Source organism: Pangasianodon hypophthalmus, chromosome 16 (genome assembly GCF_027358585.1).
Source record: "Pangasianodon hypophthalmus isolate fPanHyp1 chromosome 16, fPanHyp1.pri, whole genome shotgun sequence".
Taxonomy (NCBI): Eukaryota; Metazoa; Chordata; class Actinopteri; order Siluriformes; family Pangasiidae; genus Pangasianodon; species Pangasianodon hypophthalmus.
The window spans coordinates 9,637,410-9,660,595 of NC_069725.1; the positions used below are offsets into that span (position 1 = coordinate 9,637,410).

General features: G+C 38.0%; 1 protein-coding gene across 20 annotated transcripts in view; it reads right to left on the reverse strand.

Annotated features, from left to right (window-relative positions):
* Positions 1-23,186, reverse strand: part of rap1gapa (RAP1 GTPase activating protein a) — a 123,413-nt gene that overhangs the window by 54,390 nt on the left and 45,837 nt on the right. For 11 of the 20 annotated variants that reach the window (XM_053240592.1, XM_053240593.1, XM_053240596.1 and 8 more), the window contains exons 2-3: positions 12,722-12,757; positions 4,510-4,578 (exon numbers count right to left, since the gene is read on the reverse strand). In XM_053240592.1, coding sequence (XP_053096567.1) covers positions 4,510-4,578; positions 12,722-12,757 — 105 coding nt within the window. Of the gene's footprint in view, positions 1-4,509; positions 4,579-8,666; positions 9,784-12,721; positions 12,758-23,186 lie in introns of those variants that run through there. The other 9 variants (XM_053240607.1, XM_053240611.1, XM_053240599.1 and 6 more) reach the window with 4 other exon arrangements.

Here is a 23,186-nt window from a genome sequence, read left to right on the forward strand (position 1 = left end):
TTAGTAGATAGATTTGACAGATTTGTTTGCTAGTTAGTCACTGAGAGAAGTGTGTGTGTGTGTGTAATGTAATGATTTATTAAGCAGTTTGGTTCTATGCAGTTCACTGACATAGCAATCATAACCGAGCTGCAGGTACTTTAATGCCTCCTAACGTAAGAGCACTTTAACAGCCCCAGGAGGAAAAAAGAGATAAGACGAAGAGATTTATACAGAGTCGCAGTTTAATGCTGCTTTGTCAGACTTGACTTTAGCTTCATGCTTTTCTACATGTGCTTATGGCTGTGTGATCTGGATGGGTTCATGTTTGGATGTATAGTGTCTGAGAGTTAGACACTAGCCTGTCTCTTCACTGCTATATTTAGTCAGATTGTGGCATGTAGGTGACACACGCAGACAGTCGGAGCTGATTAAGTGTGACAGCTCTCTGTTCCCTCTGTTAAACTCTTCGAACCCAATAAAGCCACACACACACACACACACACACACATTTGTCTTACTATCCTTCATTGTGAGGACCTATGTGAGGACACCCCCCCCATATATATATATATATATATATATATATATATATATATATATATATATATATACACGCACACACACACACACATATTCAGTTAATCATGTCTTAATGTTCACATCAAACACCAGAATGGGGAAAAAGTGTGACCTCTGAGACTGTACCCGTGGCATGGCTGTTGGAGCCAGATGGGCTGGTTTGAGTATTTCAGATACTGCTGATCTCCTGGGATTTTCACACACAACAGAAATATCCCCAACCAAATATCCCCACAAGGTCAAAAATGTCAGCACAGTTGGTCCCTACCAAGACATAACCCCCCCCCCCCCCCCCAACCCCCACACTCACGTATATTGCAAGTGTTTCCAAACTGGGGTCATGACCCCACATGGGGTCACTTGATTTACAATTGGGGTTGTGACAAAAACTTACAATCTCCTCTTTCATTTTATTAATTTATTGTAAATTAATATTACAACTATCATTCTAACTTTGGCAACAGATTTTGGGTGTTACTATTTTGAAATGTTGCAGCATTCAAACAAGCCACAATAGTGTATATGCAATTTTAGTTTTATCACTATCCTGACATGCTGCACTAATGTAGGAGTTCAGCAATAAAAAAAGGACATCGAGTGCCTTTGACTCAGTGGAACAAGTCTAGTCAAGAAAAAAAATGCTGAAACATTTACTGAATGCGGGTTTACTGAAGTGGGATGGTAAATATTGAGGAGAAACCAGAGCTCTTGTATTAATCCACTTCTGGGTGGTAACAGTAACGCTGCTTCATGTCAGGCCATATAACACCATCCTGGCATGGATTATTTTCCTATAACAACACACCCTGTCATGTTTTATCTCTTACATATTGTTTGAAGCTGGATGTGAGAGCAGAAATGAGATGCACTCTTTCAAACACACCTCCTGACACTTTGAACAGTTTCTTACCTTTCTTAGAAAATTCATAATGTCCATTTGGGTTTGTTTGCCCAAAAGGTTTGGGAACCCCCAATATATTTAAATACATATATTGTTAGGCCACAGCACTCTCACCACTGTGGCCCAGGTTCGAATCCCAGCCAGGGAACCGACCTCAGCCACTGGGGTTGCATGCAACATTACGATCTCAATGCTGGTCCCAAGCCTGGATAAAATTGGGGAGGGTTGTGTCAGGAAGGGTATCCGGCATAAAAACTGCCAAAATCAAATACGCGGACCAATGATCCGTGTTTGTGACCCCTAACAGGAGCAGCCGAAAGAGGAACGACGTCCCTAATCAGTGACACTCCTAACCATCAATCAATTCCTAGGCAGAGTTTAATCCAACTGTCACATAGCTACATTGCAAGAGGTAACAACAACAGCTGTAGTTCATGAGTGAGGAAGTCTAAACTGCAGGAGCACTTTTCATTCAAGTCTTCTATGAATGGAGTAAAAAAAGGAATGTGTATGGCACATGAACTCAGTGGTTAAAAGGTGAAAGTATTGATTATTGTTGCCATTTGCCTCCTAAGCTGCTGAAAACCATTAACAAGAATGACCAAGGAAATGTCAGGCTGTACAGCAGTCATTCAGAAATCTGTGGCATTGATGATTCCTATGAAAAAAACCAAAAACAAAACAAAACTCGGATGTAGGATGTTTTTTCAGAAACATCCTATATTTTGAAGGTGAATTTTCGAATGTAATTTGGATTTGAGATGGCAGGAAAAGTAGCATCAACAACTCAAGCAAAAAAAATAAATAAATAAACTTGCACTGCAGAATTAACTAAAATCCAAAATAGCCACACATTGCAAAAAGTTCCACGTCACAGCCATGTTTTGCTTGTTATGTAAGAACACCGATTACACTGGCAGAGAGCTAAGAAAATGTATTTTTAACCAATTCAATTTATATTAAATTGCATTCTTCTCAGTACTCACCCATATTTATCAACAATTTGTTAATGAACAAATCCGAGTATAAAATACATATAAAATACATTTTATTTTATTTTTCATTCTACATATATATATATATATATATATATATATATATATATATATATATATATATATATATATATATATATATATATATATATATATTAAAGTTATATTCAGTTTCTCTGAATTTGATCATATATATATATATATATATATATATATATATATATATATATATGATCAAATTCAGAGAAACTGAATATAACTTTAATATAAATTGAATACTCTCTAGATGTTTCTAGAGTAAGTCTAGACTGACATTTGAGAGGAAATAATGAATTTTAAGAACTTTACTAACAATTTGACACATGCTCTGAATTTTGTATTATGTCCTAAATAATCTGGACATAACTAGTTCTTAGGAGTGCTAAGAAGTCAGCTTGAGAAGTACCAAATGTCGTCCTGCTAGAGGACACATGACCTCAGGCATCCCGGCTCTATCTGAAACTCAATAATACATTTGGGACATCTGTCCAAGTCATTAATGAACTAAAGTTCATCTCAGTACAAAACTGTGAGTACTGAAGGCTGCAGATTGCAGTCGTTTCAGCTTTAAAAATCATGTGTGTGTTTATCTACTAGTAAACATCAATCACCCCTCTTAGTTCTTTAATGTCCATTTAACCCCCAGTATATTTAAATACATATACTGTAGGCCTGCAACATCCGTAATCAGTGACACTCCAAACCATCACTCAATTCCTTGCCAGAGTTTTATCCAGCAGTTAGATTTCCACATAGCTACACTGCAAGAGCTAACAATAGCTGTAGATCTTTAGTCAGTTAGACTCTATTACCTCCCCTAATGGCCATCTGGAACAACAGATTTCTATCTCAATGGCTCACTCTGTCTTATTTAAGAAGCTCCCCGGTCATCTCAGGTATGGCTTTAGGCAATGCACAGACTAATACACTAATATATTTACTAGTTGCCGCTGTGGAGATGTTGACTAGTCTGGCTGGTGGAAAAAACACTATCCAATCCAAAAGCCACTATCCAATCCCAATCAGCTAGTTTAGAGTGGCTAATGACAGCTAACCCAGGATGAGCCAGACTCATTTTTCGATGCTAATGAGACTGGAGTTGAGCATGACGGTTCAACCCCGGGTCATTAAACAAAACCCTCCTAGACACTGCTGTAGACAGAGCATCCTACATCCAAGGATGGCCAGTCATTGAGCTATAAGCAGGGCTTTGTTAATGTGCTCTCAGTTTCAGCATCAATGAGGTCTGCTAAGCCACTTCTGCTTCTAGGCAGTCCACACAATTGTGTTTTAAGAATTGGTTTAATTTGTGTTATATGATATACATATTGCATTCATTTATTTATGTTTAATCATTAACAGTGTGGACTAAAAAAACCTGTATGTGGAAATGAAATGTGTAGCCTGTATATGGCTTTTAAATGAAGTGTGGTTAGCTGCTGTTTATCAGTATAAAACTGACTAATTCTAATATTAATAATATAGCCTAAAATAATAATGTCCTGAATCAGTTCTTGACAACTTATTATTTTATTACTGGTCATTTAGTAAAAATGAATAGTCATGCCTATTTAACCTTTAATGTGTTGCTATATGCCAGTGTGCTTGAATAATAATTTCCTCATTTCAAAAGGACAATCATTATCACAATCATCCAAACACAAATATATAACTTGGGATTCACTGTTGTGCTTATTACATAAGAAACAGTTATACGCTGAGACAGAATTTATGCCAGAACAGTGAATGTGAACCTTACAATGGGCTTGTGTGATATTGACTCCTTTCTGGTCACGATTTACCATAAATAATTAAAACTGGTAAAACTTTTTCACTCTTGATGCTGTTGCTCAAAGTGAAATCACTTTCTGATTATCATATCATCTCCATTAACATTATTTTTTAATTTTTAAGTGTTAGATCTGACACTTCACTGCAGTCCTATTTAATCTTTTTGATTAACACTGATAAATTTTATTCAATATTAATAAACTCAAAATATTCTCCATTTACCTTATCAGAAAGTGAGGGCGTCCTGTGAGTCCTGAGAGTGTGTCAGATGGGGGACAGGAGCGGGGTTTCCTGTTGGTGTCAGTTAATAATAGAGAGTGAGAACACCTGCGCAAATCATTCCAGATTCATGTGCTTATTGCCTCATCTCCCGTTTTATTGGGGAGAAAAAGGTAACACATACTACTGTACTCTGATGTTAAATTGCAGACGTCTATGCAAACTGCATAAACCTTTGCAGGTCTGGTTACATAATATAATTAGAGTAAGCATCACTGGATATCGTGGCAGTGTAATATTGTGGAGATGATTAAATCGTTATATTGCGTGAGCCTAGTTCACAACTATACAGATCAAGAGCTAAATTTAGATAATCTCATCTGCTATACATATCTGTTGAGGGGGAATGCACATTTTTAAAACTATCTACCCGAAAGTGATGAAGTGAAAGAGCTCATATGGGTGTGCAAATCAAGCCTTTAAATAACAAACTAGTGAAAATTTAATAGCAAACCTGCTTTATTGTCTACAAAGCTCTGTTTATAATTAAATTATATTCCAAATGTCCTGTAAATGTCAGTATATAGTATGCATCGTTTGTTCTTGCTGTGTTGAAAACCAGCCCGTGTCTCCAATGATTGCTTTGTATAAATAAATAAATTAAAACAGCAATGGTTCAGTTCAAAGAATCACCTGATGGTCCAACTTCTTTTTAAGTGATAATGAACGAGCAGTCTCACTCGCAGCAGTGCAAGCTAAGCATATCTGCCAGTGTCCAGAGCCGAATCAAAGCAGGCCATGTCGCTTTGATGTTGGCTGAAGCAATACAGCGACAAGAGAGACACTTGATTGCTTTCAAATATCACTTCCGAATGTCACAGCTGCCTTTTCATGGCCGCAGGTTAGTCAAAGTTCAAATATTAATGACAGTCCCGCTGCCAGACAACAACGCAGACAAAAAAGTGTGAAGAAGCATCTCTGTTACGTCCTATGCTATATGCGTGATGAATTAGTGCTTCCATATTTACCGTTGGCCCTGGCTCTGGCTCCTTTTAGACGACTCTTATTTATGGAGAAGAGCTCTAGATATCACTGCTATAAGTACAACATGCTTTCTGATGAAGATTAGCAACAGGAGGGAATTAGTGGTGGACTTGTTTCCTAGCAAGCCTAAACCTAGAGTTCATACTGATGACCATCAATGGCACACGAACCTGATTGTATTCAACTGTATATACAGGATGTAATTAATAATGATAATAATAAAACCCATACATAAAATACATAAAAATCCAAGAAAAGGCAAAGACATTATATTAAAAACTCATTGCTGTTACAAAATTGGTTCAGAAAAAACAAACTCACGTGCACTTTAAACTCACAAACAAATTCACAGTATGCAGCAATTTATTACCACTCCAGAGAAAAAAAAGCTGTGCATTTGCTCTTTAGTGGTGAACAATTGCATTTATTATCCTGTCTGATCCTGTCTTTGTGAAGTGTAATTACTTCCCCTATTTATTCATCCTCACTATTGTCACCAAACTGTTTCTCGATTCAAACTTGACAATGAGAAGCAATTTAGGAGCGCTAAAAATGGCTCTTGGCTGAAACAAATATTGTTCCAGTGTCAAAACAGTGGTTAAAATCTAGCGCGTGGTTTAGTGGGAAGTCTGTCCTGACTAAATAAGAGGTGTCTTGAGTAGGCCACCTGGCACCCAAACATGGATTAATTTGTTCCCTGCACTGTTACCATCATTAATCAAGTTGCACTGGCTTTAACCCTTATGGTCTGCTCATGTCTAAATGACCCATTTTAGTCGCTGACAATTCCAACCCACTCTTTGATTTGCCTCTTATCACTCTTTAGCTACTAATCTGGGATGGTGAGAGCTAATACTGCCTTCTCGCAGCTATCCACTGGATCTTTTCAGAATGCTGCTCATACAATGCCATAGGACAGCTGGACATGCTTGGGGATGTGTTAACTGAGCTTTTCCATATACAGAGAGATGGAGAGTAATGTCATCTCTCTCAGAGATCAGAGCCAATTAATACTTTCTTGGCCTCCCGGACATGGGATTCAAACTCAAGTCTCCCAGCAACAGGGTAAACACATTATCACTGCAGCATTCAGGAACTTTCCAGTTTACATTTTTACTTCAAATGTAAAAAACTTTTGTAACACTTTATTTATCTATGCTGGACTGCTGTAACTCATTCATAAGCACTGCAGAAATTTATGAAAGGCTTATGTCCAAACTCGTGAGGTGACATTTAGATAGCTGGATGGATGGATGGATGGATGTTTGGATGGATGGATGTTTGGATGTACTTTATTGATCCCTGAGAGGTAATCTGGGTATTTCTGGGACATCTGTTAGAGAGAAGAGAGGCCAATACATAATGATCGCTTTCTGTTGACTAATAGAAGACTGGTTTTCTTTTTTTTATATAAGATATATATCCTATCTTATCCAGTTGCCTCGTATTAATTTGTTTTTACTAACAGCACTTTCATGACATTTTAATTGTCACTTCAGTTTGAGAGCAGTAAAGAGAATAATTTTGCTGGCATATGTGCTTCGTAAATAAGTGAATTTGTATTGGTATGATATTTCATCATAATTTTAATGCTTCATAAACAGAAATAGACCACCAGCTCTTAAGTAATGATCCTCTAATTCCATGCTCCTATAAGAAGTAGATACAGTAACTACACCTCAACACACCAAATCAAATTCTAAAATATTTCTCAATAATTATAAAAATGGCTGATGCAACAGCCTCAAACTCTTAATGTTAACGTTCTTCTTTTATTTGCCTTTCATGTAAAGACAAAACAATATACTTCTTCAGGGAAGGAATCAGATTTGAGAATTTAACAGGATGTAAATCCTTACATAAATCCTCCAGTACTGCTTTACAAAATATTTATGCAATGCTCATTGTCAGGTCAAACCAGTCTAGTGACTCCAGTTCCCAACATACACCGAGGCCTCTAAACATGGCTGCCCTGGACTCCATTTCCCACAACACACACACACACACACACACACACACACACTGCCTCACTCTCAGTCACTGGACTGTTGATTGTGCACACCTGAACGCAAATACAAACACACACACTCACAGCCACCATATATAAGAGACTCTCATTCACAAGAACTTCGTGAATTATACGCTTCATTCCTCTGTGTCTGTGATGTTCCCATGCCTGTTATTCTCTGCATGATCTTTGCTGGTTTTGACTTTAACTTTGTTCTTTGTTCTATGCCTCTTTGCCTACTCTCTGACATCCTGTTTGCTGATCACCTGCCTTCTGCCTGTCCCTGTTTTTTTTTTTTATTATTGATCTTCGTCTTGGATTTGTTTGCATGAACTTTATTAAACTCTGCCTTACCTACAACTGCATCTGTCTCAGCTATCTTTACATGACACTCATATCTTTACTCATGACACTTTACATGACAACAATAAAGATGGAGGAATTATATGAGGGATTTTAATAGAACTTTTACAGTTGTGATGATATAGAATAGAAAAAGGATGATGTGGGTCAAATGGATGTCAACTGCAGATGAGAGTAAAAGCAATTCCTTATAAATCTGGATATTCATGTTAAAATCATTGTTATTTTGATTATAAAAGTTATTCCTGGCTACATGTAAATGACCCAAAGAGATGTGACTCTCTTAGTGTCAGTCTCTTAGCATCATTTATTCATTTGTTAGATGCTAAAAATACATAACTCTTAAAAACTGTAGGTAAAGAGAGAGAATAAGAAAGAAAGTAATATGCTATTTTTCCAATATACCATCATAAATATTTAACCTCTTAAACACCAAGGATCTGCCAGTGCCTCACTCTTGTAACTTATACCTTTCCTATTACTTTCACAGTCGTAACTGAATAATTCATCATACTGAATAATATGCTATAACTGAAAAGCTTATCGTATAAGGGGCTATGCGTACATTTCGTTTTTTTGTGTTCTGCTTTGTGAGAAACGCAGCTGAATTGTTCTCCTGTTTTGTTGACTCTGAAGAGCACACAGATGTTCCAGCAAAAAATGTCCTCTCTTGGTCAGCAAAGTTCTTTTCATTCAAATTCAAATGTCACAACATTTACATGACATTGCTACATGCAAAACTCACCAGAACTTTTTTGGCCTCCCGATTCGGAATGGAGAGCAAGGCATGTTGGTCCTCTCTTGTCAGACCTATAGAGTTTTTTGTGTTTCTCAAATCCCAGAGATTAGCACAGTTGACTACTAGTCTGGCCTACATCATACACTCAAAGAGATACAAGGCCTTGGCTACAGCTTAGTGCTCGACCTCACAATAGTGTGAAGCTACTTCACGTTGGAAAGCTTTTCTAAATGTTTTTATAAAATCTAGATTGCATTCTTCCTTGCTTTGGATAAAAGTGCCTTCCAAATGAACATATGAAAATCTAAGATATAAGCTAATAACAGTTTGCTAAACTTAAATCAAAAAAGTTCTACATTAACATCCTTCAGAATGAACGCTTATGGTAACTGTTCAGCTCTAATATTACTACTTAAAATTTCCAAATGATATCTTCCAGATCAGAATCTTTCCTTCATACCAGACACATTGTAGCCACTGTTGTGATCTGATCAGCATCATATTCTGCATGCAAAAAGGTCATCATGTGCTAACAGCAAAAATACTGACAAACCACAGCTACAGCAATAAATCCACTGGTGTAAGTATGCTATGTAGGTAGCACTCCCTGTATCCTCTCCGAAGCGGACGGTCAGTGCGATGAGGAGGAGTCGAGTGTGTTTGCGGTAGGCTCCTGTTTCCTAGGACAGCTAGAAGCTAGAGAGGCTCAGAGAGGGAAAGACGCCGGTGCCCAGTGCTGCAGAAACCTGATAGAGGCTCTAGCAGGCTGACCTTCAGGGCTGGATGAGCTCACTGTCCATCTGCCTTCACACACTTCCTGTCAGCGCGAGCACGCATGCACACACGCACGCAAACTCACACATACACTTTCACGCATGCATCCTACTTTGCACCTCACTCGCTCTGTCCTGCCAACACTGCAGAACTGTCTACTGTTACTGTGGCAACCAGACAGCGGGGCTGCAGTGTCTCGGCTCGTATTGGGACCGCTCTCTGTCTGCCTCTGCCTCACTAGTGCCATGGTCACACGTGCACAGGGCCATGCAATCTAGCTCAGGATACAGCACTGCCTCTGCTTTCAGACTACTGGGGAAATCGTCATGAATAAAAAAAAACAGGAAGGTATTTAGATTTTCTATTAGGAATGCCAAATTATTCTTTAACAAAACTGTATTACAATTCAAATATTTAATCATTTTAAGATATTAAGATAATATAAGATATAGACAAGGCACAGTAAAGAATATAAGACAAAAGAAATTACAGTAGCAGAAGAATATTTAAATAAAAATATACAACTATGTAAATATGCAAAAACTGTAGATCATATATACAAAGAAAAATACATTATGAGCAAAATAGGACAGAATATAACCAGATACACTCGTATTCGCGCTATGACAAATAATACGGTTATAATAATTAGGTTATGATAAATAATAATAAATATTATTCAAATATTAATTAGCCTATTATTTTAGCTGTTTTCATACGCTTTTTAGATTGCATAAACCATAAAAGGGAACACTGTGTCATATTATTACAGACTTTAATGTTCCAGATGTGTTTTTTTTACCCAGTAATTAAGTAATGTTGTTTTGTAACTGACAACTAGATAACTCAGGAATAAAGCACTTTGGGGCATGCTGTTAGAGAAAACTAATCAACGACAGGGTGGTGTGATGCAGCCCAACACAAAGCAGAGTTACTTTTACCACACCGAAGTGGATACTGCACCCCAAAAGTGTATTATTCCTCTTATACCACAGCGATTTGCTAACAATTACAAACTGCAATTTATTAACGACACATCATGCTTTTTATCGGTTTATAGTTACATTTAATGACGTGGTCCGTCTGTGAAACTGTCAGAGTTTTCCCTCCCCCACAGAACGCAGCATGCAGAGGCGTTCAGTGCGCATAAACGCCCGCAGCACTTTGGCGTTGTCTTATGTTTTGCTTACATTGTCACATGTTTTTGTTTTGATTCATATCCTGTCTCCGCCCTTGTATTTGTCACTGGTTGTTTCCCTCACGTGTCCTTATTGCCTGCACCCGTTTTGAGTTTTCCCTTGATTAGTTTGTATATTTTAACATTTTAATGTGTCTTTGTCTTGTGCAAAGTATTGTTCAGAGTTTACCTGTCTTTACCGAACCTTTGTTTTGTGCCCTGATTTTCCGGTTCTTGATATTGTTCTGTTTCCTCACTAGTGCTCTTTGGATCATCCCTCGTATCATTGTTTGCTCATCGCCCGACCTCTGCCCATGTATGGTTTTTGATCTTGATTCAAGTTTTTGATTCGTCTGCCTGCCTTTTACTGCACCTGCGTCTGTCTCTACTCCCTGTACCTGACAGAGATAAGTTAGTGTTATCACTTATGTTACAACAGCTATAAACAGTAATTCCCTCACCAGCCTCTGACTTTTAATCTCTCTTAAAATTAATAGATAAAAAACCTTCTCGTGTTTATAGAGAAAACGATAACAGTCTTCTGTCCTGAAGACTTTCCTGTAGCAGAAAACTGTTACACAGTACTGACACTGGAGACTCCTTCCATAAATTTAAATGTTAAATATGTTTTTTAATTAACAACACATTTTTAAAAAAAATTCATTTATTATGATCCTTAGATTATGTAGACTGTCCGGCATACAAGTCCCTGTGAATGAGTTGTTACTATCTAAACGATAACGCATTAGAACCAGCGCATTAATATAAACCCATCGTTTGAACTGCAGATGGCAATACTGTGAGTACTACTGTTCTGACCAATCAGATTCGAGAAATCAACAGTACTGCAGTGTAAAAACAAAACTGCATACATCACTATTCAGACCTCAGAATTAACTACAGGCTTAAGTGATGCTCTGACAGTTGCATGCATGATACAAATTTGGGGCAGAGTTTGCCCAAATCAGAGGCGTGTCTCAGAGTCATACATTTTTTTTACCTTGAATGTAAGTCTGGTTTTCTTGCGTGATATTGATTTACCGGACTGTTTGTAATCACAATATTTTAAACTTGACATTCATGTTTTGGACAATGCGAATACACTGTATTCAAACCAAACAACTGTGGAATACAAACCAAACCCCTATGCAATGTTGCATGATGGAGACCTAGTATTGGATGCAATACTTCTTTTTTTTTTTTTTCTAACTACATTAATTATTATAATAAAATTAGGATCTATACCTTTTTAAAGCGAGCGCTAACCATTTCAAACGAATGCTTGGTCAGCTTAGCAATTAAAACTTGGGCATATTTTCTTTATAAATGAGCACAAATAAACTGCTCTACAGAAGAAAATCCTGACAGTCGTACTGGTGCAAATTCTACACATTACACAAATTCTACACATTTTAATAAAAGACCATCCAGAAATTCCCATGTAACCTGTATATGACATGAGGATATGGATGACTATTCCCATAAATAGACCCTTATGTACTCACTACATGGCAAAGTTCAGCCATTGAAGAAGACTTTCTCTGGTTGGAAATGCTCAGGTATAATTTACAGGTACTCCACCATATAATTTGTTCACTTTTTATTTTAGAAACTAGAAAATTGATACATACTTTTTAAGAAGTGAAAATAATGCTAAGGATAATTTCATAGGGATAATTAAAAAAAAATAATAAATTTTTTTTAAAAATTTGAAACATTCAAGATATTCATTGCTTTCAGTACATAAATTTAATAAAAAATAGCATTCAGAGAGTGAAATTCATTCGGACAGATCTAGAGATGGACAGCAGTGAAAAGGTTGGTAAAAGCAAGCTTACCCTTGTCATGCAAATGAGGCAAAAAAATGTATAAAACCTAAGATTTAATCTAGAACTCATATTTTAATCACTTTATTCCTTTGTAAATGGATTATATTATGCATCACAAGATGCCAAAAGAGTATCCAGGTATGGATCAGACGGGTTTGTTCAAATGCAAGCTTTGCCACTGAACTCAGACTAATCCACAGACAGATTCACAGCATTATTCAATCCCAATAAGTGCAAACAAAGCTACTGCAAATAAAATGGTTGAGGAGTTAAATACTCACCATAAGCTTCGAGTTCTGGAGAATGTCTTGTCAACTCTGAAAGGACATAAAAAGTTTCAGTTGTAGAGAGCACCTTTCACTTTTACAGTTTTTTTTTTTTAAAGAAAGCTCAAACTGCACGAGTTCTAGTGAAGTATCATTCCCACTCACATCCTCACAGTAACTAAGCCAGTGCAAACTGTGTTCTTTAAGACAAATTGAGATCTATTTTCATGCTGACGCAAGTAAAATCCCTTATTTTCATTTGCGCTGTTGTTGTTGTTGTTTGTGGTCACAAATTAATGTGCTGCTCTGACAGGTTGGGGTGGTGCAAAAGGGTTGTTAGATTCAAATTTGCACATGTAGTGGGATTTTTTTTTTAATATTCTGATGCATGTGAAAGTTTCTGTATATTTTATGGTGTTAATATGAATGTAATACCTTTCAATTATCCTGATATCTGTATATTCAACTTCTTCAAAACAAAGGCTTAATAGACAGGCTTAATAACACTGAATTCGAGGGTGAGACAGGACCAAAACAGAAACCAAAACATAAGCACATGGTGCTTTTTTGCCATGGGAACCACAACACGAAGGGGGAATCTGTGATATCGGTTCTTATAAAGAATGAGAGGAGCCGATCTGATTAGATATCACAGCAACATGCTTAATAACACCTCCTGATAATGCATTTACTCAAACCTTTTTTTTTTAAAAAAAAAACTGTGCCACTTTGCACCACATGCAATAATACTAAAAATATACAATGCCTTGTTTTATGCCTGTCTTATGCCTTGATTTTTTTCCTGTACACCATGATAATGGAAAAAGAGCCAGTTGTTCATGTGCAAAATCTGTATATGTAGAATGCAAATCCCTAAACAGGCAGCATTTTTGAGCAGAAATAAGAACTTTCCCCATCATAAAACTGCTAACCAGTGAGGTGCTTATTTTGATCATGTGTCCTTCTGAATGTATGCAGTCCCACAAATCTGTGTGAAACATGGCGGACCACAGTGAATACACTCACAAATGTAAGTGAACGCCTGGTTTTCTAGATAACTTATTATATATCTATATCTATATATATATATATATATATATATATATATATATATATATATATATATATATGAAACAATTACTTTTTAGTAAAAATGTTGCCTATGCTCAGATTGGAGCATACCTTTCACTGGATCGGAAAATATGTCATGTCCAATCTGATGCTATTTTTGGCTGGTACATCTCTGAAAACTTTTCAATCCTACTCTACTTAATACTATAGCTACAGTCACAATGATATCGACAAACTGAACTGCTAGTCTGACATCAGGAGTGCATGTGTCAGAACTGGGACAGACGCACTCCCGATCTCTCAGTGTGTTGCTGTCTGTAAAGCATATGGAGTAATTATTGGGGATAAGTCATTTGACTGTACACACAGTGGGGTTCAGCTTGCTAATGCATGACTCAGTACCCACCCACTCCCTCAGCCCCTGAGCACAGGGACAGCTTCCCAATTAGAGTGCCAAAAGAGTAATCCCGATAGGGAACAGGATTCCCAATAGCCTCTCCTGTCTGATAGACATGTCCTCATGCAAACTTCTGGCTCAATTTTTGAAGAATTTAAAGTTTTAATATAATTGCTAATGGGCTGTGCATAGTCATGGATCACTGATGTGTGTAACTGCTCTTCCATGCTGTCCACCTTAATAGATTTTTTTTTTTTCATTTTCCACTTTAATCTTGTCGCAGCGTTATATGATTACAAATGCAACCTGAATCCATGTGTTACATAAACATTTCAGCAGCATAAACACAAAAACCAGAGCATGTACAGCCCAAACAGCTGCTGCTATTGTGAATAAATCATATTCTGTTAACGCTCATCTCTCTCTTATAAGAGAAGTTGCTTTTGAAGCCAGTAGATGGAGCCGTGGTGCAGCACTCATATACAAGCGCTGCTGAAAAAATTTCACTACAGACATCATAGCACGCCAAAGACAGAAGGATGGTCGTGAATTAAAAGAATGGTTTTCATTTTAGATTGCATGTTATTGTTGGTCAAATCACAATGGAACATTTGCTGTTTAAAATTGGTTAAGCATTCAGAGATATGAAGACATTTGATTAGTTGCATGGTAAGAAATGGTTATCAGAGATTTAAAGATACCTGAAGGTGTGCTTTAAGCCATATAATTTTCTCAAATCTGATGTGAAAATTGAATTACCCTTTCAGGATTATCATACAACATAAAATGATGGTCCACACACAAGCTTGAAATAATTCAGTAATTTTGAGAAGTAGTGCGGGCTTAAATGAAATTTCATTCATTTATTCCTCTTTAGTAACCGCTTTATCCGCTTTATCCTGGTCAGGGTTGCAGTGGAAGAACACTGGACACAGAGCAAGACCTTGGATTGAACTCTGCTGGAAATCCATTTTTGTATTCTGGAACAATCCTCTGCAAAGCCCAATAAGGCTTCTGTATAGAGATACAAGCGCACTTGTCTGTCATGTCAACAAAACTTACCCAGCTGCTCAATATTTCAGCACTCCTGCTGCTAAGTGGTCTCTCTTCATATCTGCGCTTTTTTTTTTTTTTAATAGCATTTTGCTTTGAACAGGCAGCCCCCTGTCCCTAGGCAGACTGGAGAGTGGGCTGCTCTGGGAATCCAGTCCTTTTCCTCATGTTTCTGTCCTGGATTAGGCTGCATATTCACCGGATTCATCCACCACCATCTGAAAACAGCTCTGGTATTCCTGTTCCCATGTTAGACTTAGAGGTGGGATTTATATGGAAGAACTAAATCGTAGATTGCAATTATGGGTTTTGCATATTATTTAACCACCATCTGACAACAGCTCTAGTATTCCTGTTCCCATGTTAGAACTAGAGGTGGGATTTATATGGAAGAACTAAATCGTAGATTGCATTTACAGGTTTTGCATATTATCTAACTTCCTTTTGTCTACATACAGGCTCATCATAGTTGAGTGTTATGTTTCGTTCCTAGTAATGTTTTATTTACTGTGGCCTGTAACTGCATAACACATTGCAAACCAAAAATGCAACTGCAAATTCAGAAACACAACAGCAAAACCAAAAACACATCAACATTAACTGAAAACCAGGCAGAGCACGTCCTTACTGAACATCACATGCTCGTTCCTGATTGCATATGACTATCACAAGGAGTAAAAAAAAAAAATCACATTTCAGTCCAATATCTAGTTAGCCTAACAAAAACAATTTAATGCAAAGTTACTTTATTATAGTCTTATAGAAGTTGCTACTGTAGTAAGTTACAAATCTGCTGTTGTGTTTTTTGTTTCGCGGACGTGTTTTTGGATTTGCCGGTGTGTTTTTAGTTCTGCATTTTTGTTTTTGGGTTTGCTGTTACGTTTATGTGTAAGGTTTTTTGCAATTACAGGTCACCATATTTATTGCTCTTCTATGTCCGGTATCATTTAGTGAAAATTTTATTAAGCTCTGTCAGCAGTACATAATGATATATGACAAGCGTTGATTCTCCTCTGACAGTGCAATGTTTCACAGAGTTCAAGAATACAACTCTAAGAATATCCTGCTTTGCATTTATTTTACTTTGTATTTATAATGCGTTCTCTGTTCAAGTCTGATCATGTCATTTGCTACAGAAATAGTGAATGTCCTTCAGGGGACAAATGCATTTTGTGAATACAGACAGAAAACACAGAGGAACTTGAAGAAAGCATAAACAGCTGATAATGTGGCATCCTTTGGTATAGGTTAACCTTTAGACCTTATTATTTCTGACAAACAGTACAACCTGTTACAAGCTGTAATGCTCCAGAGACAGAGAGGTTCTCGGCAACCCATGTCTTTAGTATGGATTTTAAAAAACACGTTCCATGTAATGTTTGCTTTTGTCTTATCGATTCTTTGCAGAGGCAGTTAAGGTCAACAGTTAAAGTCATCTAAGAGCCTGATAGCTCAGCTATGAAAATATGACTGTGTGTTTAATCCATTTATGTACTGAAGAAGCAGGTCCCTGATGGCTTTTAAAGAAAACAGGAACATTACAGAATGCAGCAACTGTAATTAAATTCACTTGTCTCTATAACAAAAACACCAGATGGAGTAACATTTTGTTAGGGAATGAAGAATGCAGTCTGTCCCATCGTTGTAAATAAAGAGTGCTTGGGAAAGACGAAGTACTACACTACAATTATACTGTTATATATTGTGATTGCATTGTGCATCACAGTATATTAAAAATACATACCCTGAATTATACCAACAAATGTGTTAGTATCCATCAGGTTGGGTCAGGATACTCAAACCAAATATGTTATTTGTAGATTCATTTGCAAATTTCAGATTTCGGTACTCCCCAAGCCAATAGTGCAGCGATGATTACAGAACAATATACTCTGCAGCCCTATTAAAATGCTGGTTTAAAGCAACTTCATGCATGACCTCATATGTTAGCTTACACTGGAAGATACTGGATCCCAGAAACTACAATGGTATATGTAATATCTGTTCACTGTCAATTACTGCACAACCAGGGAATAAAAAACCTACAGCTGTTGCGGTGTGTTTTATTTGCCATTCACTGGGTGCTCTTTGAGTGAAATATGCATTCAGAATGATTTGGTAAGAGGATATTGCCTTCCTTTGTATAGCTTACAGAGAAATATTGCCATTCTATCCTATCATGTTTGATAGGTCTTATATTGGATGTGCAAAAGTATATCAATAACATGTGCACGGCTCAAGAGCACAGAAAGACAACAGCTGTTTAAAATGCACAAGCATACTTCAGATCACAATATATGAACACATTGAAGCTGTAAGTGTGTTTTAGATATCACACACAGAAACTAAAGGCATATCTCAAAGCTTCAAAAATGTCTGGGTAGTACACTATATGGCCAATAGTATATGGATGCCTGACCATGACCCCTATATGTGGGCCTTCCCCAAGCTTTTGCCACAAAGGTGGAGGCACATGATTGTCATACAGCCTGGGTGTCGTAAGACAGTAAAACAAACCCAGTAGTCCAACCAACACTTGCTGGAAACACTGGATCTACAATTTTACATATTTTCCTATTCAATCTACAGTCACCACAAAGTTCATGCACATGAGCACAGGACATAACTTGCCATCACACCTATGCTATTTTGCATAATGACTGCAGAATGAGCCTCACAACACAACATAGTTGTGAACTATGCTTATGAATATGCTCATGATCAGAGCTCCAGGAGCCTGGGATCTCGCAAAATTTGTTGCAAACAAATGTGATTTTAGATCAAGACAAACATAGATTATTCGGCTCGGCTATATGATTGGTTAGTAGTCTTTCACACAAGACACTCAGCATTCTCCCCATACTACAAGACATTAGAAGATTATACATGCCCCATTTCACAGGATAATCTGGATAATTAATTGTTTAAAACCAGTCTAAAATGAGGACACCTTGTGTGATCATCAGGAGAGACATCTCAGTCTAAAAATCAGTCTAATTATCCTCTAGTGTGGCACGGACATTAGTCAGCACCAGAAGCTTGCAGAGAGTCAATTACTGTGAGGATGTCAAAATTAGACACTACACTGATATTACTGTATTGAAAATACAAAATGGGATTCGTACATCATTATAATATAGACCAGTATTAAACCTTGAGCCTTTGACATAGGTATCATATTGAAAATGGGAAAAGAAAATATGACTAAAAATAAAAGATACATTAGAAATTCATTTAACATGCCATTCACTGCCTTACATACTAATTTTTGGATAGCGATATACCACCTCACAGCTCCAGGGTCCCTGGTTCGAGCTTGGGTTACTGTCTTTGTGGTGTTTCACATGTTTTTCCCATGTCTATGTGGGTTCTCTGGTTTCCTCCTACCTCCTAATTTGTCACAAATTGCCCCTAGGTGTGAATGAGTGTGTCAAGGTGTGTGTATGGTTCTCTGTGATGGTGCCTTCTATTCCCTCCTCACGGCCACTGTTCCCAGGCTCTGGATCCACAGCATCATTTGTGTTTTTGTGTCTATGTGTATGTGTGTGTGCGTGTGTGTGTGTGTGTGTCTGGGGGGGAATCTAACAAAGGCTGTAGTGCTCATTAGTTCCCTTGAGAGAGTTATTGACCTTCTCTTGTACACCTATATAAAAACAACTTGGTTTATTACTTTAAAGCTGCACTCCCACATCTCTGAATATATGCAGTGTGTTTAGTCATCACAGTGACAATTCACACTTTATCCTGCTGGTTCAGTGTCTCTCTCTGTCTGACTGAGATACATTATCTGTCAGTGTACCAGATGTGTCAATATTTGATGTTTGATGTGACATTTGAATGATTTTAAATGGCAACAGGCTTTTTTGAAAGTGTACTGAAGATACAATTTTGAAGATAGTTTAAATTGGTATGAAATATTGGTTCTACAGCTTCAAATATAATTAGACATTAGAGTAGGGATGCATCAATACAAATATTTTTCACACTGAGACTTTTTTGATACTCCTCAATATAAATACTGTGTAACAAATGAGACTCAAGAGTATAGTTAGGATCAATGTGCATGAAGTTTAATACAAACAATGTCCAAAATCCAAATACCACAAACAATGGGCAGATCTAGGTCATATACAATAGAGGCTCGAAGAATCACAATCCAAAAGGCAGATCCAAAATCATGATAACAAAGACAGGCAAGAGTAGATGCACAAAAGATCAAAAATAAATCAGAACAAGGGGATATCCAAGATGTGAAAAACCAGAAAAGCAAGGCAGGGTCATACACAGAGCTCAATCAGAGAAACATCAGTTTCAACCTTACTTGAATGGTAAACAAAAAGACTTCACAATTATCATGAGTGTCTGTGTGCTTTATATACAGTTATGTCAAGGAATAAGCCTGACCAACAAAGAAGAAGTTACAATTTATGGGAGGGTATCCTCTGGTGGTGTGGTGGTGAATGGTCAATTATGGTCAAAATTGTAGTATTACCTTGGGAAACTGGGAGATCTGTGATAGAATAGATAGCGATGTGTGACAATGGTTGTCTTGAGATGGGTAGAGGTTCAAGAAGACCTGCTGGTAACTGATGTGAGGTGCAAGACTAAGCACAAACATTTGCATTGAGAAACTGCTCAAACTGGGGGCCAAAGACTGAAACCAGAATTTTTTTTCGACTAACCTTTATGGTTGTTGAATGTGGGGATGTATGGACCTAGGTGAGATGTGGTGATCTTGTGGTGCTCTATGAAAATAATCCATGATTTCCCAGTTGACAGGAGCTGCAATGCATGACCTGGGCAGGATGGTTTCTGGGGAATTCAATACTTCAGAGTTCTAATAGATACATGAAAAGGCATCTGCTTTTGAGTTCTTGGATCCAGGTCTATAGCATGTTGAAGTTAAAGTATGTAAAGAACAGAGACCACTTGGCTTGGCTTGGACTTTACCTTTTTGCTGACTTGACATGCTCTAGGTTCTGGTGATCAGTGAGGATGAGAAATGGTTGTTCTGGCCCTTCTAGCCAATGCTGACACTCTTCCTATGCAGCCTTAAATGTGAGCAGTTCCCAGTTTCCCACATCATAGCTTTGTTCTGCTGGAGTTAGTTTCCAAGAGAAGGCAGCACAGGGGTGCAGGTTGGCAATTTTACCATGGTGTTCAGATAATATGGATCCCACTCCATTTTTAGATGAGTCAACCTCTACTATTAATGAGAGTGAGGGGTCTGGACCCCAGAGGGGAGCACTGGTAAAGCATTTCTTCAGATTCTGGAACACTTGGGTGGCCTTTTCTAACCACTTAGAAAAGGTTTCCCCTTTAGATGTGATGTCAGAGGGTCTGCTACAGTGCTGAATCCCTGGATGAATCAGCTGTAGAAGTTTGCAAATCCTAGGAATCTTTGGTTCGGGGCTATGGCCAGGAGATGACTGCTTCCACTTTCACCTTTTCCATCTCCACTAAATACTCATCTATTATGTAACCCAGGAACTGAACTGAGGGGCAGTGAAACATTTTCCAATGTCACTGAGAAATGCTTTTCAAAGAGCTTCTTGAGAACTAGGTGTACATGGCAGACATATTCTTTCCTAAGACAACCGGGTTGTGAGGTGATTTGGTTACCAAGAATGTGAGGGTTTTAATGTGTAAGGTGCCTGTGTGCACCTGAAGGGGAATGGTGCATTGTATGACTCAATGGCTCGTTCCATCCACGCTCCACTGCAAAAGTACAAAAGGTTAGTGCATAGTTGGTTGCTGGCTGTTTACCTTGTTTGAGGGAAAGGAGTCTCTGCCCTGAGACTGGCCAATCGAAAAACCTCTCAGAATTCCTTTCAAACTCTGCAAATATTTGGTTCAGCATCGTTTGGTTGAAAGTAGCAGTGGGTCAGGTGAGTGCTATCCTGAAAAGCAGGATAGACCCAGGAAAGGCAAAGGGTGCAAACAAAGTAGCACATTGCATTTGCCTGGAGATCCATCATATTTGTAGGGTTGTACAAGACAATGGCAGAAGCAGTCTACTTCTGAGTTAGTGAAGGAAGTTGAGTTACACATGCTGGAATTGGAATGTTGAGGCAGAGGTGTTCAAGTTTTCCCCTGTACAGGCCTGGGTGAACTCCTCCATACTGGTGGAGATTTGCTAATGTTGTGTGTGATTACCCAGTAATTGACCTTAGGATGTGAGAGTTGAACAGAGATCACAAACCTCTGCTGGATCCATGTTACTCAGCAAAGCCTTTTGTAACAAAGGGGACTCGGGATGATAGGTAGGATCCATGTGCGAGAGGTTTATTACAATGTCCAAAATCCAAATATCACAAACAATGGGGCAGATCCAGGTCATACACAATAGAGGCTCAATGAAAAACAATCCAAAAGACAACGCCAAAATCCTGGTTACAAACACAGGCCAGAGTGGGTACACAGAAGGAAACCTGAACAAGAAAAGCGAGGCAGTGTCAAACACAGAGATCAATCAGAGAAACAACGTCTCAGAACTTACTTGAGTGATAAACAAGCGACAAGACCCTGCAATTATCATGAGTGTCCATTTGCTTTATATATGTTTATGGCAGGAATTGAGCATGCTCAATGAGGAGGTGTTCAGAATTCACAGGCGGGTGCCTCTGGTGGCATGGTGGTGAATTGTCCACGACTGTCAAAAAATATACTGTGTAAACACTGTAATTTTTACTCATCTAGCTTTGTCTGAGGACATTTCTTCTTGCCACTAAGCGTTTGCTGCAGGATTTGTTTCTGCTGTATGGTAGCAGTGAACTTCTAATGCTAAATGTTTTATCTGGTTACTTGTACGAAGATGCTGTAGTCCCTCCTCTTGATATTTCACAGATTTCAGACCTATCATTCATTGGAAATACGTTCAGTTCGCTGTCATTTTGTGTCATCTCTTCATTAGAGTGACAATGTACAGTAGGCTTACTTATCGTATGTTGGTACTGGAGCAATGTTTTGAGTACTAGTATGAGTGAATGAGCATGGTATCAGACCAACACCCAATAGCAGTATCAGTACTGATGCATCCCTAAATCATAGTGTTGCAAATCAGTGTTGCAAGTCCATGTTTTCCCAAAAGTTGCTTTTTAAATTTTGCCCCTGTCCAGGTGTTTATTAAAACCTAGCATAAGCTACTACTTGTATGCTCCACATCTCTGCTATCAGTAGAGACTCCAGATTAAATGGACATTAGTGCGCAGTGGCATATGGCATGAGCAGTGATGTATAGCCTTCAGAGAACCCTTAACCTGGTTTATCTGGGCCAGTGGAGCAAGTGCTTTGTGCCTACATAATGAAGCCATCGAGGAAGGGAGTGCCCTACTTGGCTTCCGCACTGACATTAATTAAATACATTAAGCATAGCGCTTCATTGCCACACAGGCGAATAAAACAAAGAGGGATCAGGATTTAGCAGCTTGGGTTCTGAGGATGAAGAGATTACAGCTGTCAAGCATAGTCTATACAAAAAATGTGTATAAAAGTAGTTTTATTCACGTTACATGAGAATTTAGATGAAAATATCATTAATTTATTCATTCATCTTCAGTAAGTGCTTTATCCTGTTCAGGGGGTGGTGGATACAAAGTGTGTGTATTCAGGGAGTGAATACGCTCTGGATGAGATATCAGTCCATAGCACATCCCATACACACAGACACAAACACTTATTCTCACCTATGGTTAATTTTGTATGGTTTAATTAATTCACCTACCAGCAGAGAACCCAGAGGAAAGCCACACAGACATGAGGAGAACATGCACAGAAACTCCACACAGACAGTAACCTGAGCTGGGGCAGCAACACTACCCACTGCACTACTATGCTACTCAGGTTTGCAGGAAAATATAAATAATTTGATATTATTTAATGTGATATAAAACATAGCCTTCTTTTTAATTACACGAAGAGTTCCAAAGTATTTTCACTCAATTTACACTCAATTTACAC